Here is an 18,848-nt window from a genome sequence, read left to right as displayed (position 1 = left end):
CAGGAAGTACACACTGCTTTGCAAAAGTGTGACACTGTGTTGGGGAATGTGAGGTGCAGGTTTTGCTGGAGTCTGTTCATTATCTGCGTTATTTAGACTCAGACTTGATTGTAAAAGCTGACAGCAGGGTATCTCTGCCTTCCTCTGTCTCCCTTTGCAGCTGAGAGAGGGCCCAGGCAGTGGCACAGGTTGCCCAGGGATAATCTGCTGCCCAGACACAGCCCTGCTTGAGCAAGGGTTGGATGAGACACCCCTGAGAGTGTGACCTCAGGGACAGGATGAACACTTTGGAGATGCCACTTTAGACGTTTAAACCCTTGTGTGTGACCATCCCTTCTCTGAGCAGGAACAGAGGTAAAGGCCACGGCTGGGGCTGTGACCAAGCTCTGCAGTGCTGCCTCACCTTTTCCCCCTTGCAGCCAGGAAGGCAGACTGACAAATGTGCTTCTGACTGCTTTTTTGGGGGAGTTTTGCTAAATGCCCTGTGCCTGTGCTCACCTCAGCTGAGCAGGCTGTGCCGAGACGGGGTGGTGCAGCTGGGCAGGTTCAGCGCAGCAGGTGAGGATGCAGAGCTGGGCAGAGGGGTGCAGCTTGTGTTTTGGTGGCTGATGGGCTGCCTTATATAATGAAAGTCTGGCAGTGTTCCTCCATCAGCCAGGCGCTAACCCTGCCCAGCAGAGTACTTGACTCCTGGCATGCCAGCCCTGCTCCACTGGCACCTCAGCAGTGCGAGTGCTGCCAGGCACAGAACACCTTCTGCCCACACACACTGCTGATGCTTCAGCAGAGGTAAAGCTGGGGTGATGCAGCCAATATGAAAGAGGGAGGTGATTTCTCTGGTGAAACAGTCACTCCTGGGACAGGGAGAGAAGGGAGTAGCCACCAGAACAGCTCGTCTGTTGCATTAAACATGTGGTAGAAGTTACTGCAGAACTCAATTGTTCTGGTTTCTTAAGCAATGAAGCAAGATTGGGTTATCCCAGATGAAGGGCTAGCACAAGGAGGGAAAACTGGAAGTGCTGGGGTTGTTCAGCCTGGAGAAGAGAAGGCTCCTGTGTGACAAGGGGGGAAAGGCTTTTCTCTGACAGAGGGCAGCATTAGATTGGATATTAGGAAGAAATTCTTGCCTGTGAGGCTGGTAAGGCCCTGGCACAGGTTGCCCAGAGAAGCTGTGGCTGCCCCATCCCTGGAGGTGTCCAAGGCCACCTGGGATAGTGGAAGGTGTCCCTGCTCATGGCAGGGGGCGTGGGTGGTGTGGGGGAGTGGAACTGGATGGTCTTTGAAATAGTGAGACCGTGGATCCTAAGCCATGCGGTCCCAAGTGCATCTCCCCTTTACGTACACCATGTGAGCAAGAAACCACTAAGTAAGGACCTGCTGTAATCTGTTCTTGCCTAATGGTCCTGTTAAGGACACTGCTCATGCTTGTAGCAAAGACAAAAAAATACTCCCACAGAGTTCTGGAAAAGTAAAATCTATCACAGCATTGACATGCCACTGAAATCCTTACCTCGCTGAAAGCTCACCGAGGTGAGGGGTCTGCAGTTTTGCCAGGAATAGCAAAGTTTTTGGCTTTTCTAGCCTGAGCTCCTGCTCTTTAAACGTGGACACATTTGAGCTCAGTATTCCCAACCAAAGAAGCAATTTTTGCTGCCTGCTGTCCTTCCAGAAGCACCCGTTTCGGGGAGTCCCACCTCAGCACATGACTCTGGATGGAGCAGCACTTGGTGCAGGGTGAGCCAAGAACCAGTCTTGGAAAACTAGTGAGTAACTTGAATATGGGATGGTGGGCTCAGGAATAAGAGGCTGAGAGAGTTTTATACCAAGATGCTATTTACTTTGAACAGTCATATTCAGCCACAGTATAACATCTAATCAATCCACATGAATACACCTACAACAGGTAATTAAAAAAAATAATAAATGAAGATGCTAATAAATTAAGTACATTTAACTTAGATGGGACAATGGTCTTTGTGGCAGCGGTGGCAAAGGCTGGTTCTGCAGTCACTCCTCGAGGATGCAAATGCCAAGCAAGAAAAATCCCTCTGGATTCCCCCTCCCTGCAGTCCTCACCCCACATCTTTGACACCACAACAGAATGCACGTGCTGGCCTCTGTCCTCCCCGTTGTCACAGGGACCTCCACATTCCTGCACCCTCACAACATGCAACACTTTCCATTTGCTTTCACTGCACCACTGCATTGTTCCTTCTGCTAGTACACAAACACTTTTCTATCTAATAATATAAAGCAGAGTCCCCAGAGCCCATCAAAGCCACGTCCAACGGCATCTTGTGGCACTTGGCGTGTATCGGTCCTTCCGTGGAGGCACCCACAGGTGACAGATTGACAAAAACAGAGCAAGCTGCGAACTTTTCAGATTTAATACAGAGATTTAATAGAGTTCACAGACAGTAATGCTCCATCTCGAATCCAGTGACTTTTATACCTTCAGGAGAAACAGAAGATGGATCCCACCCGAAATTGAAAGGCAAGAATAGGGATTTTCAGAAGTCTTTGCATGACAAAAGCATAAGCAACGGTGACTTTCAGAGAGGCTTGTTCTCCTATAGTGCTTAAATGCCTTGAAAACATCACCCACACCAGAGTGGAGGTTGAATGCCATCCTGTGCCTTACATAGTTCCTACTACAGGACAGAAACGGGAGCTGTGATATGAGAATAGTGATTGAGTTCAGAGGAAAAACCATGCACCCCCTGCACCGACCCACAATACACCGACACCTTGGCAGCTCAGCAGAGGTCCAGTTCTCCCGCTTCCCTGGGAAAGGGCTGCCGTGGCAGCTCCTGAGGAGCAGAGCTGTTTTAGGAGAGCTGCAGTTCCTGTTTGTGATGAACTGTGTGTAAGCTGACACATCTGTGCGTCCCCATTAGCCCAAGAGGCTGTGCCAGCAGGGTGACGTTTGGCAGCAGCAGGACAGGGGCTGTGCAGCCAGGGACACCGAGCACACAGGGCAGGTGATGGCTGGGAGAGGTGAGTGAGCCCTGGCACCCACTGCTGTGAGCCACAACACCACTGGCAGCTGCTGGGTTCCTCCCATATATGCTGGTCATCCAGTCAAAATGTAAAAACAAGGTGGCACCGGCCTTCAGGGCAGGTGAAGGTGTTACTGTACAGGTACGATGGAACAAGAACCCTTCGCGAGGTGTGCGCACCGGAGCACCGCTGCTGGTGGTTCTCTGTAAGTAGGTTCAACTGGAACAGACTGGACCCTCTTCCATGCCATCGGGAAGGGATGTGATCCCCGTCTGCAGCCCCCTCACTCCCACTTTCCACACTGGGGGAAACAGGCCTCCTTGAGTCTTTGCTTTATCAGCTCCAGAGGCTCCTGTTCCCACCTGCCTCTTTTGTTGGTGTTGCCAGCAGAGATCCAGCTCTGCCCTGTGTCAGTCAGTGTGACTGTCCTTCTCCTCCTTGGGAAGCAGCAGGCTTGACCTGGCTGGAGAGCTGGTGGCTCTCTTGATCACCTCCATCCACCTGCCAAGAAAGGACGTGAGAAATGCTCAGCCACTCGCTCCCAGATAATCTTGTCCTTTGGTTATGAGCTGTACCTGTTTCCCCAAAACTCCCAAAACAGACATTTTCTTTCTTTTACAAGTCTTTTAGGAAATTAACTCTTTAAATGAACAGCTTGAGATGTGGTAAATACCCTGCAGAACATGGTTGCCTGTCCAAATAGCAGCTCTACAGTGCTCTGAGCTCCAGAGAACTCCCCTGAGAGCTCACCATGTTCTCCCCTCAGTGTTTATCAAAGTCAACAAGCTGACAATAATTGCTGCTTTTCGTACAATAAATTAGGAATTACGTAACAGCCTTACTCATGTGGAAGAAAGCAAAGCAACAGTGAAAAAAGCAGACAAACCCATTGTGAACGAGACATTTTCCCCTTGAAATTACTACATGAACCCAGTGGATTAAAGAGCACAACTCACAGCTCAGGTAACTGATACCTAAGCCGCTCACAAGTGTGTGACACTCTCCCAAGGAAGGGGGACATATGTGACACCCACATTCCAAAGCAACCAATACAACCCTGCAGGGCAGGACCCACTGCAAGGGTTTTCAACAGTTAATGTAACAGCAAAGTTTTGTATGTGATGCATTTGACACACAATTTGGACCCTGTGTGGAAGCTCTTAAGAGCAATTAATTGTAATTATACAGAATAATAATAATAATAATTTAAAAATGTAATTACAGAGAAAGCAGCCAAGTGAAAGGCAGGCCTGGACTTCTTGTTCTCAGCCTTGTTATAAATCCCGTTTCCAGAGATTGAAGAGAAAAAAAAGTATCTTTCCAGAACCTGGAAATCTGACTCCCAAAGAGATGGTGGGGCTGAGCACCCCACAGCCCTTCCTCCCACGTGCCTCCCTGGCTCCAAGGAAGCCTCAGACTCCTGGCACAAAGTGCAGCTCACAGGTCTGGGTGCACCCTCAGCTCACCCCCAGGAGGGTTCTGGCAGAGAAGGGATCTCCAAATATCATCTTGGGGAAGAGAAAGGGAATGTTATTCCTGAGAATGTGCTGGAAGGTCACTCAGATTAGGAGGAAAGAGAGGTCTTGGGATGACCAACCACTGAGTTAACAGCAGGTTATACACCAGGACAGAGGAAACAGAAAATTACCTCTCAAAGGTGTATTTGCTCTCGGCCCGGAAGAAATACACGTGGGACTTGAACTGAAGCTTGAAGACATAATCCTTCTGAATCCCATCCGCCTCCACCGGGGAGCTGACCGTGTAGCCGAGCAGCGGGAGGCTGGCCAAGGGATAATCATCCTGCAAGAGCCCAAAGCCCAGCCCTCAGTGCAAGGCCCCTCTGCCACAGCGCTCAGCCCAACACACAGGCACGCTTGTGAGCACAGGTAAGGCCTGTGCACTTCAGTTTAGGACATAACAGGAAGAGGAGCAGCCTGCCTCTCTTGCAAGGTCACCGACAGCTTATAATGAAACCTTCCCCCGGCTCCTTTCACTGTTTTTATAGAGTTATTTGCTTCTGTTCCCCTGCCCCTTGCTACTGCTTGGGCTCCCTCTTGCCTCTCTGCACCCTTTCAGTGGAAGTCCAAGCACAGATCTGACACAAAAGGTAAAATAACACTCCCAAATGAAATGTGCCCTGAAGGCGAGAAGCCAGAATAACCCAGCTGTTGGGTTAATAAACACAGTTTATTGGGTTAATAAGATGAAAAGGTTGAGCTGCAGCACGGTTTGTTATCAAGCAGGTGCTGAATGCACCAGGGGCAGGAAAATCCCTGGAGCCTGTTGAGCTGAGCTGAAGCCCAGCAGGGAGAGAAGTGGGCCAATACTGCCCAGAGGCTGCCAGGACCACCACCTCCTTTAGTCACTGCATGAGGAGACCCACAGAAGGTCAGTACAACCAGAACTGGAAATCCTGATTAAATTCCACAAGGAGGGCCCACAGCCTTTCAGAGACCAGCTTTATTATGAACTACCTCCCCTTCCACTCGTTACTCTGCTTCAAAGAGCAGTGAGCTGCCCCTGGAGCTGAAAGGCAAGGACCTCCAGGTGCCCCCAACACCCTGAACACCATTCCCTCACCTACCCCTGCTCACCTGGTGCGTTTTGTAGAAAAACAAACAGAAGTTGGTGAAGACAACCCACAGTTTCTGCCAGCCATTGCTGTTCTTGAACTTCCTCAGCAAATATCCAGAGAGCTGGTTCTAGCGTAGAAGGAAGGAAAAGAAAACTGCTGTGAGATCACAGGTTGCCATCCTGCTGCAGGTAAACAGCCCTTGCATCAACTGCTCCTGCACCTGCTCCCCAGTGCAAAAGGCCTCCCAGGTATGGTGACAGCCACCAGCGTCCATCCCTTCAGCCACCCTTTCTTACGTGCAGAAAACCCCCGTGGAACACTCTGTGTGAGGAGGGAAATAAGGCAGGAGAGGAAACAGAGAGTGGTAGAGCTGGGGACAAGTGACATGTGGCAGCAACGCAAAGCCAAGCCAGCGTGGAAGGGGCTGCAGGGAGGGGACCACCACTGCCTTGGTGTCAGTCAGGGGGAGGAGGAAACCTACACCACGGAATGACAGCGCAGGGGTTTTGTGATCTGAGAAACAGACAGGACACAGAGCAGATTCACACAGAGAACCGTTTTGTGAGGCATAAACAGAAGGAGATCCTGTCTCTACACGGTGATAGTACAACTCTGCCGCTGAGGACGAGCATCCTCACGTCAGCAAGTGAGCAGTTAGGAGTCAGGACATTTTTCTGGGCATCCCATGGCTCCTCCCCACCAGTGCAGAATGTGAGAGGCATCTTTACCTGGATCATGCACAGGTAATCAGACAGGGATAGGCTCTGGTTCCGGTACCAACAAACATGGGTGATTGTGTTGGGCCGTTGGGCCTGGCCCAGCAAATAGCGAGGAGGAAGCTCTGGAGAAACAGCAAGAGAGCAGAAAACTGAGCAGAGAAAGGGGGAGAGAAATAGAAAAACAGAACATTAGGGTGAGAGAAGTGATGCAAGAAAGGCGACTGTTAAAGGAAAAAGGCTTGTGAAAAAAATGATGGTGTTAGAACATGGAACAGATCAAAGCAAGAGGGAGTGCAAGAACTCACACGGTCAATCCCAGAACCTCTAGCAGGGTGGGCTTGTTATCCAGGCACAGAACTGTGAGATGGTGCCTTTCCCAAAGGTGTCAGCAGGGAAAGGCAGGCCTGTCCTCTCCAACAGAAGTCACAACAGAAACCAGCTCCAGTGCCCAACTTCTGGACCCCAAGCCCAGGTCACATCTATAGCATTTCTTTTACTCAGCAGACCCACACGCACTCTGTATCAGGAAAACCCAGGAGCTCCAGTGGCCAAACTTTTAACTCCTTCTATTAAACCAGTTCCTCAGGGGCGGGGCAGGGCAGGCAGGCAGGGACAGACAGCAGTGCCACAGCACGCTGCCCCATTGCTTTGTCTGGTTAGTGACCTCCTTTTTCTCTCCACTACATTTAGGGTCCTTCCCACTTCTGGAAGTCTTCCAAGCATGCCAGCCTCCAGGAAGGTGTCCTACCTGCCAAACTGCTGCCTGAAGTGAAACCATAGAGGTGTGGCAAGCAGCGTAAGGAGTGTTGAACTGATCTGTCTGGAAATCTTTGCAGGACTCAGGATTCAGTACCCAAACGTGCCACCAGTGCCGCACCAAATGGCAAGATCCGAGGTACCAGCAGGTCACGGAATCAGAGGATCCCAGGATGGTTTGGGTTGGAAGGGACCTTAAAACTCATCTTGTTCCACCCCTCTGCCATGGGCAGGAACACCTTCCACTAAACCAAGCTGCTCAGAGCTCCATCCAGCCTGCTCTTGAACACCTCAGCAGGGACATAATAAACAACTCTGCTCAGCATAACATGATGCTGCCATGAAAAGGCACTTGGCTGTTCAGTCCTGCCAGCAAGGGAAGGGCAGAGAAGGTGTATTCCCACTGAACTGAACTCCCTCTTCTTAATTCTGGGTGCAGTACAGCAGCTAACCAGAGCTCAGTACAGTAGAGTCAATCTCTAAAGGGAAATATCATGGATAGGTAACTCATAGAATCACAGAACCATTAGGGTTGGAAAAGACCTCCAAGATCATCAAGTCCAAGCTTTGACCAAATCCCACTAAACCATATAGTGAAGTGCCACATCCACACACTTTTTGAACACTTCCAGGGATGGTGACTCCACCACTGCTTCAGCAGCCTGTTTCCATGCTTAACCACTGTTTCAGTGAAGAAAGTTTCCCTAATATCCAATCTAAACCTCCCCTGGCACAACTTGAGGCTGTTTCTTCTTGTCCTGTCTCTTATTCCCTGGGAGCAGAGCCTGACTTCCCCTGGCTCCATTCTCCTGTCAGGGGATTGTAGAGAGTGAGAAGGTTCCCCCGGGGCCTCCTTTTCTCCAGGCTGAGCCTGCCCAGCTCCCTGAACTGCTTCTCATCACACCTGTGCTCCAGACCCTTCCCCAGCTCCACTGCCCTTCTCTGGACACGCTCCAGCCCGTCAATGTCTTTCTTGTCATGAGGGGCCCAAAACTGAACCCAGGAGTCGAGGCACCTCACCAGTGCCCAGTGCAGGGGGGGTGGTCAGTCCTCCAGCAAGGAGGATAAAACCCAAAGGAACAACTCAGTCCTGGGATATCCTGGGTTTCCTTCCCTGGTTTGTGCCATTGCCGAAGCAAAGCCCTGCCGCGCGGAGAGCGGAGCGCGAGTACGGACACACGGACATGCACAGAGGGGACAAGCATGCGGTGGCATCTGATGGCCCGTGCTCTCCCTGGATACAGAAACACTGCTGAGGAGGAGTGGGAGATGGAGGCCGAGGCAGGAGGGACAGAGTGAGGCGAGCGCCGCCCCCGCGGTACCTCGACGGCCACACTGTGGTCAGTCATGGAGACGCTGGTGTTGCGGTACCAGCACACGTGCATGGTTGTGTTGGCACGGTGGTGGCTCTGCCTGTCCAAGGAGCTACGAGAGGAGTGTATGTCATCTTCAGACTCCTGTTCTAGAGAGACCTCATCAGAGGATCCTGGGGGAGGAGAATTGGGCAGCGGTTTAAGAAAACTGTGCAGTACAAAGAGCAAGAGAAGCTGGGATTCCTGAGAAAGGCTGTTTTCTCTTGCCATGGTCCAGTTTTAAATATGTCAAGTTGAACCGGTTACACAGCTCCTGTGCACACACTCTGAGCAGATCAGTCTGACTTTTGCTACTCAGCTCTGCCTGGGGCAGCTGATTCATAGGATCACAGGATGGTTTGAGTTGGAAGGGACCTTAAATCTCATCTCTTTCCAACCCCCTGCCATGGGCAGGGACACCTTCCACTAGAATAAAATCACAGAATGGTTTGACTCAGTGCTGTGTTAAACAAACAAAAATGACCACACTTCCTCTTGAGTCGGGAGGAACAGCACAGAGTGCTCCAAGAAGGGATACTCCATGTTTCAGCACAGCCATAACACCACCAGACAGGCACAGGAATATTGGGCTATAAAAGCTGACCTCCAAAGACACCACCGTTTGGACAGAAAAAAATCACTGTATAGTTAAATTGAGAAAAATCTGTGCAAGAGATGAATAAGGACCTTATAAAACAATTCTGCAATGGGAGGATCTCTGCTGCATTTAAAGCTACTTTGAACACCAGTCTAGGAAGGCAAGCATATTTCTCTTGATTAAAACCAAAACCCCATTAACTCTCCATTACCGTATATGAATTATAAAAATACTTAATTTATGTCATCAAATTTGCAACAGGAAAGGTGAAAAGGACAAGACAACTGCTGCTTCTCAAGGAGGCAGGAAACATCACTTACTGTTGGAGCGGTTGCACACAGAGTTTTCCAGAAGCATCTCGGATTTCTCAGTAGATTTCTTGGCCATTTCAATTGCCACGTTTAGGTCTTCCATCCACTTCCCCATCTCCAGGCGGGTACTGCAAGAGAAGCAGTGGGCATGGGGATCCACCAGCCCAGAGCTGTGACTCAGCGCCCGTGTGCTGAAGGGAGGCACGGGTCACCGCCCAAAACAAGGGGCAGTCCCTTTCCATTAGATAAATCCAAACAAAATTAGAATTCCTCCAAAGCAGGAGCTTTGCAGAGAGGAAACTGACCTCACACAGCCTTCACCTCTATACTCAAGCCTTGAAATAAGACTAAAATAACCATTAAACACTTGGACTTTACAGCAAAGAGAATGAACAGACAGCTAGTGGGGTGCAGAATATCCCCTCTGGAGCTCCTGGGCTCAGAAGAGGAATCAAACATTTTGAAGATGGAGGAGTATGAGCAATTATTTTTTTTGAAGGATAAAAGGCAACCTGAAAGACATCCCATCTTCTAAAGGGATCTGACATCTCACACGACTAAAACCCAGGGTGCAGGAAGAGGAGGCTTCCTTCACCCCTCACAGGTTCCATTACAGGATGAGAGATTCACAGCTCCTCAGTGTGTCTCTGTATCCATGGATATGCAACAGCAGGTTTGCCTTTAGACAAAGCCACATTTCTTTTTTTTTTTTTTTTGGTAACCATCTCTTTTTTTCCGAAAGCTTTTTATTTAGACTGAAAATTTCACCCATGGTCTAAGCCCAGCAGCAATTTTTATTTCTCACAGGTAAACTTTGAGCTATTTCAAAGTTATGGCAATGTAAAAATTATCTTTATTTTTCCAAATTTAAGAATCTTTCAAGCACCCTATGATTTGCAGCTGCTGAGAAATGGTTGATCTTTAAAAAGAAAAGGACACTTTCAGTTGTTAGGCTGGAACTAAAAAAACCCACATCTGCATACCAGAAGTATTGGTTCCTGTGCCACTACACACCTGATCTGTGAAATTCTGTAGTGGTTATTTTTCAAGAACAGGTCATCAAGCAGTAAAAACCCTGTGATCTAAGGTTGAGATTTAGTGCTCCCACCCTGCATCCTTAGCATTCCCAACTCCATCTGCCTTTTCAGCAGACCTGCAGAAGGACAAAACCTCCTAAAGCTGATCCTGAGACACCAGGTATAGGAGATACCCTAAGTACAATTCAGATAGAAAGCAATGAAAAGGCACCAAACTCACTGCCCAAGGATAAGTTCAGTTAGACTGAAAAGGGATTGTTTTAATCTCCAAGTCAGCCTTTAATTTTTCCTATCCCTTTCCAGCTTCCTCCATCAGATCATGCAAGAACTCTCCCCTCCTTACAGGAATTTGCATGTTCTGGAGTTTAATTCTTTTGGGTCTCTAAAATATGTGTATGGTTGGATTTCATTTTGTCTCCTGCAGTGGTTTGAAGGATGACACTGGCAACTCACAAGTAAACCAACACAATGGCAATGTTATTGCTGCTGTTTGTATTTTGGGTGAGATGGAATCACAGAATGGTTTGGGTTGGAACAGACCTTAAAGCTCATCTCATTCCCCCCCCTGCCACGAGCAGGGACACCTCCCACTATCCCAGGCTGCTCCAAGCCCCGTCCAACCTGGCCTTGGACACTTCCAGGGATGGGGCAGCCACAGCTTCTCTGGGCAACTTGTGCCAGGGCCTCACCACCCCTATGTCCAATCTAACCCTGCCCTCTGTCAGTGGGAAGCCATTCCCCCTTGTCCTGTCACTCCAGGCTCTTGTAGAGTCTCTCTCCATCTTCCTTGCAGGCCCCCTTCATGTACTCAAAGGCTGCAATTAGGTCACCCCAAAGCCTTCTCCAGGCTGAACAATCCCAACTCTCCCAGCCTTTCCTCATGGCAGAGCTGCTCCAGCCCTCTGATCATCTTGGTGCCTCCTCTGGACTCGCTCCAGCAGCTCCATGTCCTTGCTGTGCTGGGGACCCAGAGCTGGAACTGCAGAGGGGGTCTCACCTGAGCGAGAGCAGAGGGGCAGAATCCCCTCCTCACCTGTTACCCAGGCTGTGGGGATCAGCCCAGGATAAACTACTCCTTCCCAAAACTCAACACTGAAAAAAGGAGTTGTGGAGAGTCCTGAGCTTATTTTGAAGTCCAGAGGGTGCAGGAAACACCCCCCTAGCAGTGCATCAGTCAAGCAGTAACTTTCTGGAGAAGGAATCCCTCAAAGCCCCAGGCAATTGAGGAAAACCAGGGTTACCTGGCTGCCACCACTATGGTTTTCTGTGCAGAATAGATGGTGAAGCAGTGTGGGACGGCCCATTCATTCTCACTCTCCTCCACCTGCAGAAAAAGAAAATATTTTTCTCCTCACTGCTCAGTAACCAATAAACACCAAAGCTGTCCTCCTTTGCTGGCTGGGAGTGGAGTCAAACCCGGTTGCAGGAAGTGCAGAACAGCTACTTTTTGAGGAAAACCACCTACTCCCAAGTTTACTTTGGCTCTACATTAAAATCTATTGTGTGGTTCTACTGCAGGAGCACAACACCACATCCAGTAGGGCAGGGAAAGTGGTCAGAGCAGATCTGACTCATTACTTACCGGAGGGTCGAGCACTATCAGCTGCAAACCAAAGACAGAAAGAACAATCCCATGAGAACAGGGGATGGGGAGGCAGAAGGGCTGGTTATATGCCTAGGTGTGTGCAGGGGGGGCAAAACACCAGGATAAATAAATCCCTATTTGCAGATCAGCCCCTCAGAGCAGTGTGAAAATGAACTGACAAGAGGGTGTGCTCCAGCTGTTCTGCTAATGTGGAAGGAACAGGCTCATCACCTGCAGACAAGGCTCTGTTTGACACATCTGAAGGTCCAATTGCTGTTGAGACCTACCTGGGAGCAGTTTGTGGCTTTGGTCCTTGTGCCCTGAAGAAATTCCTCAGCCTACCCCAGGCAAAGCCATTTCCTTAACCCTGTGATGCAACCTGGAACCACTTACCAACATGCCATGCAGAGAGAGGTGTCCGTGGATTTTGAACTGATTTGTCCCTGTGACCCCTTTGCTTGTGTACAGTAACATGTCTGAGAACTGGAAAGGCAAGAAGAGGACAATCAGTGTTCTGAAAGCAGCAGGCAGGGACAAGGATTTTTTGACATCTCCTTAAAAATCTGTTGTTTAAAGTCCACTGTAGATGCATGAAAAATGCCATTTCTCGGTCAGTTTGGCTGACTTTCCTTAAAACCACTCTTGCTTATTTACAAGAGAGGCAATTAAATTTTAAAATTCTGTTAAAACTCTGTGCCATTAAGGAACCAAGTTGACCAGACAGTAGTGCCACAGTCATGCTCTCTAAACATCTCTCAGAGTGAGCTTTCAGTCTCAAGTGCTGATTTTTGACACAAGCACATGAAAACACACTTTCCCAACAACTTTATGTTGAAGACTTTGGGTTTATGAAAGCCAGAAGCAACACCCACCAGGAAGAACATCCGCTGCTGTAAGCCCTTCTTAGTGAGCTTGTACAAGCAACCTTCCCGAATAAACTCCTGCAGCAGAAAAGAGAAAGTTAGACAAAGCTTGATCTTTCCCAACTAAAGAGAATTTTGTTTTCATCCCAGAGTACACAGATGTTGATTGGTGCCCAGCAATGATCCCTAACAGATTTGTTAAAGGCCAGATGACACTTTTCCTCCTTTTTTGTGGCATGAATCAGCTCCTTGCTGCAACCAGCATTTAAATCAGTGAAGGAAGAGGAAGGAAAGAAGCAGAATTCCTGTTGGACACCAGCAGTTCACCTATCACACTTACATCCCATCGCAGTGACTGCCATAGCATCCCCAAACACATGCGATGCTCCTGTACTTATGCCCAACACATCTATCAAAAACAAAGAAACAAAAAACCAGGCAGGAGCTGCACGAATTCCTGTAAAACAGAGACACCAGTTCAGCCCAGTGCCATGGCTCAACCATCCCTACGTTCCCACAGGCTGCACCAGCAGAGCTGGGAGTGGATTTCCTATCCAGTGTGACACACCAGTTCTCGCTGAAACAGAGAGCACGGTACCCAGTGTAACCAGTGTCTGTACTGGAAACACAGAACTGCAGCCAGAGTCTCAGCAGAAGCATTTCTGATCTATTCCTCAGGACATCACCAAGGTGATGGTCCCATCATCCATGGGATTCACTGTGAGACAGTTACACAAAGACCTTACACTCATCCCATAAACCAGAGGGGCAGCAATGGCAAATCCATGGTTCAAAGGCACTTCCTTGGCAATAAAACCAACAAAGGCTCTAAAAATGAAGCAGAGGCACCTACCCTGCCAGGTGCTGTGAGATTGTCTATCCCAATCAGGTCATGCTGCAGCTCTGTCAGCTTCTGGAAGTTTTCCAGGCGGATAAGGCTGTTCTGCAGCTGCGATGTCATCTCTGTGACTTCCTTCAGCGCGTCTGTGCGGAAAACAGCACCCAGGGGATGGGAGCAGAGCAGAGAGACCCAGGCCACCCATTTCACCCACCCCTGGAAAACTGAATCTGAAATTCATATCTGAAATTCATAGCCAGCTTTGGAACAGAATAGTTTAGTTGGAAGGGACCTACAATGATCACCCAGTCCAACTGCCAACTTCTTAAAGGGTATTTTGGAGCTGCCCAGCGGGTAAGTAGAGACTAACAAGCAACTTCATAGCACTTCCTATGCTTCTGGAGTTCATTGTGTATCTCAGATATTGCTCATATAAAAAAGTATTTACCATGTAGCCAAAAGTAAAGTAAAAAATTAAAGCCAACTATTTCTGCCAAAGATTACTTTGTCACGAATGGAATTTAATATGTACATTTTTGATACTACAAAACAAGCACTTATTTGTCACATTTTTACTTCTAAATGACAAAGTTCCTAAAAAACTGCTTTTTTCCCCTGCTAAAAAGGGAGACAAGAAAAGGACTAATTTTCAGCTTTGGTTGAGACCTTGGGGTCCCTTAAGATTACCATGAGAAAACCACTTCCTGGAATGCCAGACCAAAAGCGTTCACACTGAATTTGTGGACATAATTGAACATAAGTGTTCGAGGCCAGGTTGGACAGGGCGCTCTGAGCACCCCTGTCCAGTGGAAGGTGCCCCCCCGCCCGTGGCAGCAGAGTGCAATGAGATGAGCTCTAATGTCCCTTCCAACCCAAACCATTCCACGATTCTGTGATTCTACAATTCTTGTCTCCCCAGGGCACAGGCAGAATTTTGGATGTCCATGGAAGGGGTGTCTGCCAGCAGGCACACAGCTGGGGCTCACTCACTCCGGCAGTCGGCAAAGTCCCGGTGCTCCGCCGTGTAGTGCTTGCACAGCCTACCCAGAATCAGCTTGTAGTGCATCAGTCTCTGGATGGGTTTGAGCAGAAAGGTGTTGAGGGGCAGGTAGCAAACCTTCTGCAGCTCAAACTCCTTATAAACCATCTCCAGCTTCTTGAGGCGCTTAGTTGCTTTCTCCAGTTCTGTCAGGACCTCGTCGTGCTTCTGCAGGTAACTGGTGAACTCCTGTGGAATCAGACAAAGAATTACTCAGATCAAAGGAAAACAGTCTTCCATTATTCAAGAAAGTGGCAGACAGCTCCCAGTAAGGATCAAAATAGGTCTGTATGGCACTGTGCCTGTGCCTGCTGGGAATACCAAATGCTGGTAGTCGAAATAGCAGTCCCACACTCCTGCACTCCCATTCAAGCCACTGGTTTTAATGGAATAATTACTCCACTACTACAGCACAAGTGTAACTGTTCCACAGAGGCACTCTGCACTGAATAAAGGTGACTTCATTTCAGAAGCTCTGTCTTTAAAAAATACATATACTTTTGAATTAAATAACCTTATGAACCAGGGTCTCAACAGGGGAGCTAAAGAAACAATTTTTCTTCCTTTTCTGCTGAATAAGCAACAGAGAAACACCTTTTCTCAAGGTAAATGTAAGTGGCCAAATAAAAAACAGTGATACAAAGCCTTCATGCAATTATTTTGTTTTCTTTTTAAATTGCTATCAACAATAATTGTTTGCAAGTTACTTCAATGCTGACTGAAATAGAGCAGGGTTAGATTGGATTTAGGGAAGAATTTCTTCCTGTGAGGGTGGTGAGGCCCTGGCACAGGTTGCCCAGAGAAGCTGTGGCTGCCCCATCCCTGCAAGTGTCCAAGGCCAGGCTGGACAGGGCTTGGAGCAACCTGGGCTGGTGGAAGGTGTCCCTGCCCATGGCAGGGGGTGGGACTGGATGAGCTTTAAGGTCCATTCCAAACTAAACCATCCTGTGATTCTGTGATCCTTGACAAAACAAAGACTCCATAATCCCGAAATTTCATCTCTTGAATCCTGTATTTACCTTCAGGATGCGCATATTCCTGAGCATGACATCTCCGATGCGCTGGTAATCTCCTTTCACGTGAGCATTGCTTCTGCCTTCCCTGGGACACACACAGGGAGGAAACAAGAAGGGAACATGAACGGGGGATCAAGAAATTTATATTTCTTCCCTCCATCTACCTCTGCAATTCAAGACATAATCTTTAGCCACTTGAGATTCCCATTTCACTGTTCAGATTGGTACATTAAATATGGAAGCTGTATGAAATAACAAACACGAAGCTGTGCTTGGAAAACTGAGAAAGGACTAGAAATGAGTTTGTGTGAAAGTCTGTTTGGGAGTTTAACCTCTCAGACCTCTGAACAGATGTCATAACATGATCACACCTGAATTTATTTTTGTTCATACTCCTTTTGAATGGTAATTATATGATAACATATAATATGTCAAGTCAGGAGAAAGGTTAAGAGACTAAAAACATGCTCTGTGAAATAAACGGTGCTGCAAGAACTGAACTCTCATCTTAATTACAAAAAATGTTTCCTAGATTTTCAGCTGGAGTTTCATTGACTGGAAGGTGTGGAAAAAAACCTTTTTTGACCCTGTGTTCCTTCTCTTTTCTAAGGCTTGAGAGACACTACCAGGTTATATTAACAATTGGACTTGACAATCTTAAGGGTCTTTTCTTTTACAAAACCCTTGGTCTGATGCACAATTCACACGACTACAGGATATTATACACAAGGCAGAGCTTGAAAAATGGGCTTTGCACAATGCATTTAGTGCTTTTTTTATAACTACAATTTAGTAAATACTTCTCCTTGATTGTATTGATGCAGAAATACCAGGTCAAAGAGCGTTTAAGTCCGGTTTTCACATGAGGATGTAGAAAAAGGTCCCCCTGTTCGCTTACCAGAGTGAGAGCCTTTGTTCAATCTCTTTCAGAAAGCCTCGATGGAACTCATAGATGGGGTCTATGTTGGAGAAGAGCAGTGTCATCAGGCCCTCTGGCATGGCATTCTCCTTGATGACCGCGCTGCGGAACCACTGCCAGAAAATCAGAAATTCCCATCAATTTCTCTATTCCAGGAGTTCGTCGTTAGAACAGAAATTCCTGCTCCTGCAGCGATGGGGGAGGAGAAAGTATGCACAGGGAAACAGCAGGAAGGAAGGAGAAATATTTAGGGAAGTCGTAATTTGTGAAAAATGAAAAGATGGGATTTGTTTCCTTGCCAAACATTAGGGAGATGAGACATTTATGGCTGGCTCTGGGCATGAGCGTGTTTCTGAATGCGATGATGGGATGGTTGGTGACAGCTGAGTGACAGTCAGTTACCCAGTGGCTGCCCCAGCTGCTCTCACACCACTGCTGTCACTTCCATGCAGACACAACTGCTCCCATACACCTTGGAGCCCTGTGCAAGTTACTCAGCAGTTGGAGACATCTCGTTGCAGGTCACACTCTGCACTTTATCGTTTCGGTTCCCCGCTTTCTGGCAGGGGTGGGGACATTACAAAAATCCTCTGAGGTGCCAGGTGTTCCCCCATCTTTTAGAAGTGCTGGGAAGCCTGTAGGAGGAATTGGAGTGAGATGGTGCTCGCTGAAGATGCAGAGAACACCTCAGCTGAAGATGCATGGCATTAAGGGACTCGAGCTTTTCTTTGATGAAATTAAAACAACAGCTTATAGAAATGTGACAGTCACAGTGCTCAAACATGGAGCTCACGAACAAAATGCTCTTTCAGAAACAAAGCTGAAAACTCACGCTGTCCTCCAAGCCAGGACCCACTTGTCTAGTCTGGGTAAAAGGAAGTGGAAGAAAAAGAAACAAGAAAACAAGACAAAACTCCTCAAACCCCCATATAGGTCCTTGATGCCCTTTGCAACTGCCATCTGCTCTCAGATCCAAAGGCACAAGGACAAAAACTTCCCAAGGAAAACCACTGAACTGATGGTCAGGTTACAAGCAGAGCTGGCAGCTATCACCAAAACTGAATGCAAAACACTTTTAGGCTGTCTCTGTTCACAGCTTTCAGAGCAAAAGTTTGTCTAAGTTATCAGGATGGCACAGGATGGAGCTGCTGGAGCTAAAGACAAAAGTCCAGAGAAGGTATCTACTCTCCCCCAGGAGGAGCTATGGAACAAGAAAGGGGACAGCTACTTGGCTAATGAACTATGCTACATGTTAGGAAGAAACTCCAAGTTTTTCCAAACTAACAACTGGGCACGAATGTGCTAAGAAAAGCAAAAAAAAATCATTAAAGAAAGTCAAACCCCCTTACCACTGTGATAACTTCCAGGTCCTTTAAATAGGTCCGTTCTGTGGCCAGAATCTCCTTTGCTATGAAGTAGGCCTTGTCGGAGGGGTAGCGCTGGAAGGATACACAGCCATCAACAGACAGTAAAATACACATGCTCTGGTTATTACTGAGCTTGAGCCCAAACCTTACATCCCTCTTGCTGTGTGCAAATGGAGCAGCCCATTGCTAACAGGGCATCTCTGTATTCAGTATCACATTCCCAAACAATGACTTTACAGTATTTTTTATATTTCAAGATTATTAAAAATTAAGGTTATATGTCAATTGTCAGAGAATCACAAGATGGTTTGGGTTGGAAGGGACCTTAAAACCCATTTCATTCCACCCCCTGCCATGGGCAGGGACACCTTCCACTAGACCAGTTGCTCCAAGCCCCATCCAACCCAGCTTTGAACACTTCCATTATATGAACTTCCATTTCAAATCAAGGGAGCACTTTACAAAAATATGGAAACAGTTATTCCAAGGTTCCTAGGTTTTAAACACTTCTCTAACCAAACACAGCACAGCAGATTTGCAACACAGTCCTTTTCCAAAACTATTCTATTTCCACTTGCAGTTTTTACTCAAGTCCTTTGAAGATCATATTAATTAGCTAAGAAAACAGCAAAATCAAAGGGCAGCAGTTGTTGACTGTATGGTTGCTCCAGGGCTGCTATTTACAGAGAAGACAGAATGGACATGGAAGCATAAAGGAATGAAATGGTAATACTGCAGTTCTGCAGCTGCAACAACCCAAAATCAGAGTTAACCTGAAAACATATATTACTAAAAATCACATTATATTAAGGGTCTAATCCCATTTCCAGCTAAAACACTGTTTTGGCTCCTTAGCTCACCATGCTGTGGCAC

The 18,848-nt window shown here is 47.7% G+C and overlaps 1 protein-coding gene across 5 annotated transcripts in view; it reads right to left on the bottom strand.

The window, feature by feature from the left end:
- Positions 1–1,815: 1,815 nt before the first annotated feature.
- The window catches only part of FARP2 (FERM, ARH/RhoGEF and pleckstrin domain protein 2), a 71,156-nt gene continuing 54,123 nt past the window's right edge, over positions 1,816–18,848 (bottom strand). The window contains exons 15-27 of one of the 5 annotated variants that reach the window (XM_018083131.1): positions 17,958–18,047; positions 16,588–16,721; positions 15,693–15,774; positions 14,625–14,862; positions 13,650–13,780; positions 12,806–12,874; positions 12,327–12,416; positions 11,590–11,672; positions 9,321–9,439; positions 8,373–8,536; positions 5,595–5,702; positions 4,649–4,800; positions 1,816–3,501 (exon numbers count right to left, since the gene is read on the bottom strand). In XM_018083131.1, the coding sequence (XP_017938620.1) occupies positions 3,411–3,501; positions 4,649–4,800; positions 5,595–5,702; positions 8,373–8,536; positions 9,321–9,439; positions 11,590–11,672; positions 12,327–12,416; positions 12,806–12,874; positions 13,650–13,780; positions 14,625–14,862; positions 15,693–15,774; positions 16,588–16,721; positions 17,958–18,047 (1,551 nt within the window). In that variant the 3' untranslated portion in view covers positions 1,816–3,410. Of the gene's footprint in view, positions 3,502–4,648; positions 4,801–5,594; positions 5,703–6,303; positions 6,444–8,372; positions 8,537–9,320; positions 9,440–11,589; positions 11,673–12,326; positions 12,417–12,805; positions 12,875–13,649; positions 13,781–14,624; positions 14,863–15,692; positions 15,775–16,587; positions 16,722–17,957; positions 18,048–18,848 lie in introns of those variants that run through there. The other 4 variants (XM_018083132.1, XM_018083133.1, XM_018083134.1 and 1 more) reach the window with 4 other exon arrangements.

This window comes from Manacus vitellinus, unplaced genomic scaffold, assembly GCF_001715985.3.
Source record: "Manacus vitellinus isolate BGI_N305 unplaced genomic scaffold, ASM171598v3 scaffold_60_pilon, whole genome shotgun sequence".
In the NCBI taxonomy this organism is placed as follows: domain Eukaryota; kingdom Metazoa; phylum Chordata; class Aves; order Passeriformes; family Pipridae; genus Manacus; species Manacus vitellinus.
Note: the sequence above shows the minus strand (reverse complement) of the source record. Positions and strands in the feature narration are given on the sequence as shown.